Source organism: Toxotes jaculatrix, chromosome 7 (genome assembly GCF_017976425.1).
Source record: "Toxotes jaculatrix isolate fToxJac2 chromosome 7, fToxJac2.pri, whole genome shotgun sequence".
NCBI lineage: Eukaryota > Metazoa > Chordata > Actinopteri > Toxotidae > Toxotes > Toxotes jaculatrix.
The window spans coordinates 1,831,021-1,843,181 of NC_054400.1; the positions used below are offsets into that span (position 1 = coordinate 1,831,021).

The window sequence follows — 12,161 nt, forward strand, 5'->3', positions numbered from 1 at the left end:
GAAATTGTCTGTGAATGTTCTCATTCATCCAGGTCATAGTTCTCTCTTTGAAAATTGAATCGAAGGCAACTGGACATATGTTTGTCTGGGAAGACGTTTCGCCTCTTATCCAAGGGGCTTCATCAGTTCGTATGCATCTAGTCCGCACTAGTCTGACGTCAGACAGTTGCCTTCGATTCAATTTTCAAAGAGAGACACAAATGAAATTGCGCTGACTGCTGTGTTGGAGAGGCTGCACAGCTGCTTGGCAGGATTATTGTGTTCATGTCATATGGGATGGTGGTAGAAATGGGAAAGCTTCCTCTGAGCATTCGCAATATCAGAAAACCCCAGTCCAATTCCACTTCTGTCTCTGTCACATGTGATGTCCCCTGATCTGTAAGATCTGAAACCTGCATTTTACATTTCCACAAACACAGATTAGCAAACATTTCAGTCCAGAATAGGCAGCTGAAAAGTCTCTGTGTTTTAAGTTAGATTTCTCTGGTCAGCTGCTGCAGACTGTGGCTGAGTCATGGTGCACTGAAAGGAAGACATCTGACAAGATGTGACAAGAATTTGCATTTATTTGCATCAGAATGGTCCATTAAAACACTAAAACATATTCTTTACAAAAAGAATTAAATCTTAATACCTGGGTTGGTACAACATTCATTCAGAGGCCCTTCCAGCTTTGATTAAAGTGCATTATGTTGCTCATCTTTTTCAAGCCCTTGGTTTCCAAGTATAAATGTTGTGAAACAAAAATATATATATATGTCACGTGTGCTCTTCTGTGAATTAAGCAATAATCTGCCCTTAAACCTGAGGTGAACATTAAGACATTTATACTTATACTTTTTTTTTTTAAAGGGCAAAGAAAAAAAAACACATCTACACACATTAACAGACAGAACCTGAAGCTGTTTGAGCAACTACAAAAAAATTACTTAGTTGGGGCAAACACCAGCCACTGTGACTCATGAGAACAAGCTACAACCCCCTTTTCAACAGTTCACCAGACAACTACATTTAGTGTTTTAGCCACACGTTAAGGCTGCTGTCTGGTGTTCATTTCCCACCCTGAATACAATCGCACTGCATTTTTAAAACTGTTATCAATCACACATTTGGCTCTTCAGACAGGAAACATGCAGCTTTATACACCTCCTCTCCCTTCTAGAAAATAAAAACAATAAATACTGGATGGATGAAAATAAATACTCCACAGTCAGTCGTTCAGAAAATCCTGTAATCAGTCCATTCATTCAGGACAGAGGTGGAGAGAGACCAAACTCACATGTGCAAAATCCTCTCATTTGGGGACACAATCATTTCACAGGCAGAACTGGTAAAGAATAAAACTTCTTCAAGAGCTTATTAATGCTTTATCTGCCATTTACTCTGAATGGGAGCTTCTTTTCTTTTTTTTAAGTAGAGTTATTCAACAAGAGTGCTGGAGGTGTAGATTAAACTGACTGACTTGCAATTTCAGACCAACATGAAAAAAAAAAAAAAAACTGGACGTTTGCTCAGGCACCAAAACACGAAACGGCAGGAAGAGCAAAAACATTTGGTCCTTGATTTGTAGTCACTCACACTCGTCACGTTTCTCAATACAACTTCTCTTAAAATATAAATAGCAGCAGTCATAATCCCGACGACCTGATCTCACAGAGTCCATATCCTCCACCTTTCCAACGTTCACTGTCCTTTCTCGTCTTCTTGTCAGCTGACATTCACAGAATGAGATGGCTCCACGAACCCACAGAGGGGCCAAAAGGTCCCTGGGATTCCCTAGCATGAGCCGCTATAGAGAGGGATGGGGGTGGGTGGGGCATGGGTGGGGGATGGGTAGTAGTGGTGGTGGTGGTGTGTTTGGGTGGGGGTCACTTGTCACATTTAAGCTTTGAGGTCACGTGACAAAGAGAGGGTGAGTTTCAGCGCGAGGTCACTCCCAGCTGCGTCTTCAGGTGCTCGTACACCACGTAGCTGATGCTGACGGCGGGGATCACTTTAAGGAAGTTGGGGGCCAGGCCTCTGTAGAGCCCCGTCGGGCCCTCGGTCTGCAAGATCTGCCTGAAGAGACCCGTCATCGTCACCTGCTGGCTGCCCCCTGTTGCAGCTGTGAAATGGAATAAAAGCAGGTTACATTAAGATTAAATTATAAACATGTGCTGGCATCGCACTGAGCTCCAAGACGATCTGATTGGCTGTTTCTTTTTCCCCCAATAATCAATTGAGAAAATAGCTGCAGCCTTAACTTGGCAACTGGTCATATGAAGAATGACCTTTGGCCTTTAATTGGCCAATACAGTTACTGATTCATGTGATCCGTCCCTGATATGAGTGTCCCTCCCTGACCACAGTGAGGGAGGCATCCTCCATAAATAAGTGTGGTCCTTTAAGGAGCTGCTTCTTCTTTAAGAAAATTTTTTAACTCTCCATTTCAAATGAATACGGATCTATGCAATAAATTCTGGTATGAGCACAGTCAGTATCTGTGTTCAACATTTCATCCTCATCGGGAGCGAAGGCCTCACCTTGTGCTTGCATGCGGGTTCGGATCAGAGCCAGAGGATAGCTGGCGAGCTGACCGCAGGTGCTGGACACGGTGCCACAGGCCAGCAGGACGAAGACGCCGGGGTCGGTGCTGCTGGTGCCGTACTGCTGCAGGTAGCTGTTCTTCAGCGTCTGAGGGCGGAAAACACAAGATGAGAAAAAAGGCCGGTTCTTTCTTCTGTGTTTTGTGTCTTCGGCTGCTGCTGCACTCCCTTTTCCTCCCTGTACGTCACTCTGTCATAAGACTGCGTTACGTAATCCAGTCAGAGTTTGTGTAGCTGTGGTGACACAGCCTCTTGGTTTTTTAAATACCTCCTGAACAAACACTTTCTTGTGTTTAACATCATCTTTTATATTTGATTTAACACTTGTGTGTTTTATCAGAGCGAGTAAAACGGTGTAAATGTGCTGAACTTGCAGCCAAAAGATTAACATTCTTGCTTGGATTAAAGCTGAGTCACAGTAAGTAAAAGGTATGTGCCGAGTTTATTCACGCTGGTGAATTAAAGACAAAGAATGCAAGAAAAGCACAGACAGTAAAAATAAAATCCAAAGGGGGTTTTACAGAATAAGAGTGGGTACAGTCGCGGCTGCTCACCTCATACACTGCCAGGTCGATGCCCGCGTAGGGGATGATGCCGAGCATGTTGGGGATATAACCTTTATAAAACGCCCCGAGTCCTTCTCTCCTAAAAATCTGCTTGGCGCAGTCTGAGATGCCAGCGTACTGTCCGGTCTTCCTCAGAGCGAGACGGGTTTTCAGGACCTGGGGGACAGATTCGGTAAAGAAGACGTCAGTTCTGTTTGGCTGTGGAATCCAGACAGCTCCTGAATAAGGTTTTCCTGCCGATACTCACCTCCATGGGGTAGATGGTGCTCTGGGCGATCACTCCAGCCAGAGATCCTGCAACAAATCGCTCCAAGATGCTCAGAGTCTCTTTCTCGCTGCCAATCAAACGTTTAATCTGGAGAAGGGAACAGAGGAAGAATTAGCGAATGGACATCGAGAGCACGGAGCTTTGTAAACCCACACTGCGACACCACTGTTCATACCTGCTCGTACGCCATGAACTTGAGGGCCGACTCCGGAGCGATTTTGATGATGTTCACACCGTTGCCTCGCCACAGAGACCTCATCCCACCCTCCTTGATCATCTGCATCAAACCGCTCATGATGCACATGTTGTTGGTTCGGGATCCATAAACCTAAGAGAGAAGAATTACACAGGATCGGTCAGATGGAAATATTCGACTGTGAACAGCCCTGAACCCGTTAAATGTTACCTTTTGGGATCAGTGCCATGTAGGCCATGATTTCTGCCACCCCAAAAACTCAGCCAACTGGGTCAGGTTTGTTTAATTAACTGATGGGAAAATAAACAGGGCACATAATTGAAAAACCGATAGAGCTCGGAGTCAAAGCGGTCGTTTCATAGTCGACTTTGCACATTGCGTAAATCAGGACCGTTGACACGGATCCCAAATCTACGCCGTTAAACCTTTAGCCCATTAATGACGGCGAAGACTACGCAGCAGAGGGTGTGGCAGCCATTCGTGAGTCGCCATTGGTCGCTGGTGTGGCCCGGCTTTGTGGAGATGACCAGCCCCTGGACTCTGACCCCTCGCTCTTACACACCGCCTATTAACCATTAACTTGTTTATGGCATTTAAGTAACTCACTCTTGGGCAATCACTCAACTTTCTACTTGAATAGCTAATTGTGCCACCTGTACCCGTTACGAAAGCAGATCAAGCATGGCCTCCAGGGGACTCTCACTCACATTTTCTTATTCCACTTTATTCCTTATTGATTTTTAGAGCTCAACTCTAAGTTTTAGCTTCGGTGGCTCAGCTGACAACTGGGTCACATGACCCACAAGCTGACGATGATTTTCTACTGTAGCAAACAGCAAGTAAGATAAGAGTTTCCACAACTTCCTCCACATATTGTCCAGTTCCCAAACTCCTGAAGGCCTGGAAACTCATTTCCCAGCCCGTTCAAAGTTTTACCTGTGATCATGAACACTGGGTTTGGACGTGTGTGTCTCACCTGCATCATGACTTTGAGACGGTCCAGAGGAGCGGTGCAAGTCCTGGAAACAGCTCCAGCTCCTCCACCTGCGACCAGGTGCCTCCACCACATCCCAGTCAGTTTTTCCTCTGTGGTGAACTCATCTGGCACCATCAGGTTCTCACCCACATCGAAGATCTGCCAGGAAGACGGACAGAAATGATTAGATATACACGGCAGATTTAGAGAAACACAAGTGTTGTGTGGTCACTTTGGGTTTTTTTTGTCTGTCTTCACCAGCAACAGTCATTTCGTGTTCCTATTCTTAACTAAGCACCCTGTTCAGGGGACCCTGAAAACTCTGCACGTGTACTGTTCTGAACATTTTTCTTGTTAGCGGCACATGACACTGGTCTTGTGTGACAGCAGAATGTGCGTCACCACAGTCCCCTGCAGTAAAGGTCAAACTGTGTGGACTGGGTTTGTTTTACAGACACTGCAGCACAGGTCAGGATTTGGCTTCTGTAGATAATCATAGACGCACTGTACAGTGTTAACCCCACAGAGTTTCACGAGGCTCCGCGGGCGAAGGTCAAAGAGCGCGAGTCAGCAAGGAGATATGTTTCAAAATGATCTAGGTCGGGGGGCGGGGGCAGGCTCACAACTGGATCTATATAAACCACAGATGTGGACCTGTGCCAAGACTGGTCCCCTTTAGGGAGTCAGGAGTCTGAATTTAAAAAAAGATTTAATTTCTAAATTTTATTTAGATGTTATTCTGTGAAACCTCAATTTCTTTTTGCTCCATCATCGTTATATAATTTCATTGGGTCAATAAAATAGTCTATTTATTACCCCACCCCACACAGAGGGCATCAACCGCCTCTTCCTTTTAGCTATCTGATGTGTCCCCGAGTCTCAGTGTCAGTCGGGGACACAGTGGCTGAACCTGTAACTGCGGAGAGCATCAATCATCTGATTTCTGCAAACTGAAACGATCCAGCAGCTCATGTTCCATCGCGGCCTCTCTCTTCGGGTCGGCTGTGAGTGGTACCTCCAGCTCTGTTCTTGGCCCTGGTTCAGCCGGTCAGTGTCTCATCTGTGCCAAGTCGAGACCGCCAGCCTCATTAGATGGCACGGCGTTGGAATAACTTGTACATCACCCAAGATCATACTGTCCTCCTGAGGGAGATGTGCCGTTTAACTTAAGCTTCCACCTACTCTGACTTACTGCTGCTCCTTTTACATAACAGCCAGACAAATTAGCAAATCCTTCCAAACTAATCCTCCCAGAATGGGAGCAACTCCTTTCATGGCCTAACAGAGCTTAATTGCTGACGCATAATTTGTGCTGACGGAGTCTTTCTGGGAATTCGCGTCTCAATTGACCTGTTTTTTTTCTCTCCCCCAGACAGGAGGAAAGTACAACACCCTGTGCACTTTGATTAGTGTCAGCGTGAGCGATACCATTATCGGATGCCTTGATACTCTTATCAAATCGAAGACTGGGTGAAAATAGGACATCGGAAATTTTACGCAACACCAACAGCAGAATTTTTTAGTTCCCTCTTCATTTGCTTTGTCAATTGAATTCAGACCACTGATTTAGCTTTTCCCTGTTTGGGCTGTGGTGGTACAGGAGGACCATTGTTACAGCTCTGTTCCCCTTTGTGGTGAGTTTGTGGTTTGGCTTCATTCTGTTGAACTAACCGTGGAGTGTTTCCAGTAAAGGATGATCTCAGGAATGTTCTCAGTCTTCTCCACCACTGGGTAGTTGCTCCAGTCTTTACTAGTGATTGTGATCATTCCGTTCTTGTCCATGCTTTAAAAAAAAAAAAAAAAAGAGAGAGAGAGAGAGAGAGAGAACACACAACATTAAGACCCAGACTCCACTTAATCCAACAATCTCAGGTTTCAGTGGATGAAACGGATGAATGAAATTACCTCTTAAGGGCTTTCTCCGCATGCTGCAGGGAGATATGCACACCGATGTCGTGAAGAGACTGCATGAACTCTTTGGGATCAACGTGGCCTTAAAAGGAAACGAGGACACGTAAGAAAAAGTCTCTCACAGTGAAAGATGAAACCAGACGAATACTGACACATCTGAAACAGAAACAAAACCAAAACCACAGCACATCCGCAGCAGGAGCCTCATACCTGCATTCTTCCTGTCAAGGCTTTTCACCACAAGCTTCAGGTCTTTCTCATAGTCTTGCAGATAGTGAACAAACTCCTCAAAGTCCAGCTGTGCATCTGAGTCATTTTCTTCCTCTTTTAAGGTTTTCTGAAAGGAAATAAATATTCAGGCAATGAGACCTTCTGTCACAAGTCAGATAAGGAGACAGAGTAGAGTTTGAATGATGAGGGTTGTCGAAGGAGTTTGAATTAAATTTTATTGAATAAAATGAGCATATTTGGTATTAATGGGTTTCAGCAGCAGGTGACATCTGGCAGTGATTTTCATGTGCACTGACACATCAAAACAACTGAACAGTCGCTTGAGAAATGGGCAGCAAGTTCTGAAATGTACTCTATGTCTAAAATGTGTACCCAAAGGCCAAATAACTAACAGCCAGCCAGTCCCACGGTCCTGGATATGACACTGGAGATTTAAAGGTGTCCTGGCTTGTGTTTCATGACCCTAAAGAACAGCATCGTGACCCATTTGCAGATCCACGGTGCTCTTGGCGTCTTGAATGACTGGAATGACGTCTGATTCTGCAGAACCGGAGGAGGGGGGGGGTATTAGGTAGTAACACCTAGGTTTATCTTTGACCTCAACCGCAGGCCGACCCGCCAACTGTTTTAATCTCGTCTAAGCTCAGACCTCCAGTGCTAAAACAAGACAAGGACACCGGCAGTCCTCCAGCCTGCTGGCCAGCGATGCCCGATACCTGATACCTGACCCGCTGCCCACAGCGCAGGCATATGACTGTCAGAGAAATGATACTCTGCAGGACATTTCTGCTCTCCTCTGCAGCTCACACGAAACTACCTGCACAAGTGCACACATGTGACTTAGAGCATGGTTAAAGGTGAAAGTCGTGTTGTCAAGTTTAAGAATTTACATCCTTCTATTTCTGTGCTGAGGGACTCCTCCAGCCAGTGCTGGTGCTGCAGCTGCTCCGCTGACAACAAACGGGACATTTGCATAAGATGCTAACTGAAGCTCTCACACCAAAGTAAATAATGTCTGTCGAAAAAACTCAGGTCAGCACTGTGTCTGCGTCTGACTGACTGCAGATGAAGCATGGCTCACAGTTCAGTGCAGCGGGTTCAGCACAAAACCAAGGTTCAGTTCACCAGTTTTCTGGTTTCAGGAAGACACATGCACAGGTGCAAAGTAATAAGATAACTTCACTGTGACAATCAAAAGCTGCATACATAGCAATACTTAGTCCAGACACACAATTTATGCATTTTGCAAATGACTGCAATGTGTGAAAATTGATATAAAATGACCATACTTATACATTTAACACTTTAAACTGATTTTTTTTTAATGAAGTTCAGGAGTTCAGTAATTAGTCTGATTTTAGTTTTCACTTTAAGGAGACAGTTGCAGACAGGAGCAGCCGTGAATGAAGTGCAAATAGCATGAATTCCTTTTTAGGGTGGAATTTCCTCGGGAAAATGAATGAGACAGCCCGCGCCGGTTCACTTCGGTTTATAAAATCCATGGCAATTAGACTGCGCGGACGAAAAGCAAATACATTTAACAAAAACATAATGTTAACTCTAAGTAACAAAAGTCACAACAAAGTTTTCACAACAGTTATAAATATTACGGGAGCGATTTTTCTGGAAGCCGGTCACTTCTGCGGCCTAGTCGTAAGGCTTTTCACCAAACCGTGCTAATCCTTCCGGCGCCCGGAAAGAAAGGCTTTAGTGACGATTACAGCAATGGGATTTAAAGAAGTGGGTAATAGTAAATACTAAAGCGGTCATATAGGGCAATAAAAAGTTAACTTCACGTAAATTTTCTTACCTTTCGCCATTTTTGGTAGGTTGAAAACTCCTGAGACGGAAGGAACACACTCAGTTTGTTAAAGAGAGACTTCAGCTCAGACGGCAGTCCGTTAGACTCAAAGTACTCCACTTCAACCGGGTCTGAGTTGGACACGGGGACGTAAAGGCACAGGCCGAGCATGTTGGCTTCGAAAATTTTAAAAGAAACTACAATAAATAAATAAATAGCACACCGGCGTGTCTTCCCTCCACGCTACGATACTGAAATGCCGGTAAGGAACGCCGGTTTCTAAAAAATGTCAAAATGCCACGCCCCTGCCACGAATGGAGCCACGTCATTGGCCGACCCACCGGCAACGTAACGTCATTTTACTACTGGCCAATCGCAGCGGCCGCCCATTGATGGGCTCGGCTGGACCCCGCCTCCCAGTTACGTAAAACAACGGAGAATCGTCGACCAATCCCGTTCCTCCTTCGATCTCGCTTGTCAAAAATTGACCAATCCGCTCTTTCCATTGTTTTAAACCGTGGCTGAAGCGCACACACGGGCTGTTTGGCGGGACATGTGCACGGAGCTAAGACACAAACGCATAAAAATAAATAAATAAACAGCAACACACAGCTGGGGAAAAACAGGAGCGCTGTGTTAACCTGACCAATGATTCTGCTTCTGAAGTCTTTATCTTTAGAGCAACTTTTAAAACTTAAACCAGCTTCTGTCAGCAGAAATGAAGTGAAGAGACGATGAGAAGAAAAAAACAGTAAAACAAAGTTGGAGCAGTAACTTCAGTCTTCAGCTCGGTCTTCAAAACCCAGCCATTTTCAGGCATCAATTTGTCCAGTTTACACAGGTAAAACTAAAACATACAGTCGGTGTAACTTTCAGGTGTGGTCAGGTGAACCTGGTGAGGGTCCTGGGGCAAACATTTGTTGTCGGGCCACTACCGATCCTGTCTGTGCAAGACACAGTCAAAACATTAGCTGAAGATACAGAAAAAGCCTTAGCTTATTTTACACTTTAGTGAAATCTGCAACTGATCAAATTAACAGAGACAAACTGACACACTGTAAACTGGGGACCTCTGGGAAATCACCAATGATTTCTAACTATTTTTCATGAAAAACTATTTTAAAAAATATGTGGTTTATGTGTCAGTTATAACTAAGTAACTTCATCTGTAGATTTTTGTTTTACAGGCAGGTATTAAAAATAAATCAGAAAAGAAATAAACTGATAACAACCAGCATTTATCATGGATCCTTTATGCTGGGTTTTAGCAAACCCAGCTGTCCATTTGTTCCCTCATGTTTTCCACCACATGCACTGCAACTGGTTTTAGTTGTAGTTTTTTCTTTATCTTGAGGCTTTGGGAGGAAACCTCTGCTCTTCACTTCTTCAGTCTTGTATTTTGTTGTCTTTCCTTTTATGTTATGTCTCTGCTGCAGACACCATTGCATCATTTGATTTGGCCACTGACTGTGCAGCACTTAGACCTGAGTCTGTTCCAGGGACAAACCTATAAACCAGCCCGAGGCAGAAATAAACTTGGAAAAGGACGAGAGCGCCAAAAGCCAAAAAAGGTGCTGAAGAAACGCCAAGAGCTGGTGGCTGAACTCCCGAGGCTGTCAGCTGATCCTGTCTGGGTTTACATACAACACACACACACACACTCCTCTGCATGTGGCTTAACTATTAGACTGTGCACAGTTCTGTGACTTATTATACTTAATACTGTTCCAAAAACTTTGTGTCAGAAGTTTGTGTTTGCTGGGAAGTAACTTCACCTGAGTATTTCTCTGTCTTGATTCTTTTTACCTCAGTCGATCTACACATCCACCTTTAACTCCACCACGTTCATTTAACAGCTTTAGTTATTCTTCATTTTGATTTTACATACAACACATGTGCTCAGCTTATTAAACATGATGCATTAATGTAAATCAAAGGCCCCACATGCCCATGTTCTGGGTTATGTGGCTGATTAGACCTGCTCATGTGGGTAAGTTATGTGACTTATGTGTACAAATTATTATCTTGTGAGTTATTATTAACTTCAGGACTTGTCCTGGGTGGGTGGGGGTGGGGGCAGGGGTGGGGGTGGAGGAGTAGGGGGGTGGGGGGCTGTTTTTCTGCAGGTCCATAAAAAATGTTTCTCCCTGTTTGTTGTGGAAGAACCTGACAGATCTTTTCACATCTTATCAGCACATTAACATTCATGGTTTTTGGAACATGCTTAATCAAAACCTGTGTCTGTAATGTTTTGGTGTCCACTTACTTTCTCCACTTACTCTCATTTATTTACAGCCTCAAACTGCAAGAAGTGAGTCTCTTGACTTTAAATCTAATCAGGGTTAAAAAGTAAAAAGTCTTGATCATGTGTGAAGTAAGAAATTTTTAAACAAACTAAAGAAACAACTTGAATGTTTAAATAAAATGTTTGAGGATGTGTTTTTTTTTCTGCAGCTGTGATCGGACCTTCAGTTGGTCCAAATACTTATTAATACAGTGACTGATCATTGTAATATAATTATAATAATTCATTCATTGCACCACTTGTCCCTAAAATGATTTGCTGTAAATCCCCAGAGTCTTAGAAAGAATCAAAAATAAGCAGTATGAAGCAGAGTGGTGAAGGCTTCTTTTCCAGTCACTGTCAAAGGTTCATACTGATAATTGCTTGAAGTGATTATTGGTAAAAGAACGTCTGTGACGAGACTGAAAAACAACACGTTTACAGACTCTAAAACTTTTTCAGATCGTTTTGTCTCATTTCTCTGTTTTGACCCTTGACAAACATTAAACTATATTTTCAAAGATGTGGAGATGTTTACACCCGTGGTGACAGCAGCGTGCAAACTCAGCGATCCTTCAACACTGCAGTTAAAGTCCAGTGTGAACACAAACATGTTAGTGAGGCTGTTGTTTGTTGCCTGTTGTCGAATCATTGGCGTCACACAGAGGAAAGTAAACGATAACTGTTACGACAGAGTCAGGTCAAACTGTGACAAACAGGATTCAGCAGCACTTTAACCTGCTGGATCAGACAAACAGATCATATCTGACAGGATGATACAGGTGAGAGGTGAGGGGGCGTGGCCTCAACATCAACAGGAGAATCTCAGTGACGCAGTCTGACAGTGACACTGCTGCTCTGATGAGGAGAAGGTGAAGTTTTATGGTTGGATTATGGTGTTTTTGTGAGTGTTGATGAGTTATCACTGGGACACATCAGGTAACAGGAAGTTCTCTATCATCAGTTGATCCAGTCGGTGAATCATAAAGTTACCAACCTGCTTCTCACATGAGTTTCTTTTCAGGGATTTCTGTCTCAGCTGTGACACAAAGACGCAAAGAAGACACAAACAACATCTCAAATTTCCTTTGTTTCTCACCAAGTTAAACGTGTGTCACATTAAACCACTTACACAAAGTTTTCCCGCCAAAAACAGAAAATTCAAACGCTTGGTGACATGAATGATATTATATAATTTAAAAAATCCACCAATAAATGAACACAAATAGAAACTACAGTAGAAACTGAGCTGAACACGCTTTACTTTTCCGATTTGTTTTCTTTGGCTCAAACCAGCTGAATCTTTGAATCCTGTAACACAGTTCATCATGTCTGTCTGTGAA

At 43.7% G+C, this 12,161-nt stretch overlaps 1 protein-coding gene across 1 annotated transcript; it reads right to left on the minus strand.

The window, feature by feature from the left end:
* Positions 1 to 548: 548 nt before the first annotated feature.
* Positions 549 to 8,776, minus strand: slc25a25a (solute carrier family 25 member 25a). Its single transcript, XM_041042394.1, has 10 exons — positions 8,544 to 8,776; positions 6,713 to 6,839; positions 6,497 to 6,584; positions 6,263 to 6,374; positions 4,592 to 4,750; positions 3,595 to 3,747; positions 3,399 to 3,506; positions 3,140 to 3,307; positions 2,523 to 2,673; positions 549 to 2,104 (listed from the first exon to the last, which is right to left on the minus strand). Exons 1-10 carry the CDS (start codon positions 8,703 to 8,705, stop codon positions 1,920 to 1,922), a joined length of 1,413 nt encoding a protein of 470 aa, XP_040898328.1. The 5' UTR covers positions 8,706 to 8,776; the 3' UTR covers positions 549 to 1,919.
* Positions 8,777 to 12,161: the final 3,385 nt, after the last annotated feature.

What these genes read in the sequence shown, in the direction of transcription:
- slc25a25a (XM_041042394.1), bottom strand. Translation starts at nt 8,705, where the DNA reads ATGCTCGGCCTGTGCCTTTACGTCCCCGTGTCCAACTCAGACCCGGTT. An exon ending in TTTACTGGAAACACTCCACG is followed by an intron (nt 4,751 to 6,262) that starts GTTAGTTCAACA and finishes TCTTCCTGGCAG; the next exon opens with ATCTTCGATGTGGGTGAGAA. An exon ending in GCACCATCTACCCCATGGAG is followed by an intron (nt 3,308 to 3,398) that starts GTGAGTATCGGC and finishes TCTGTCCCCCAG; the next exon opens with GTCCTGAAAACCCGTCTCGC.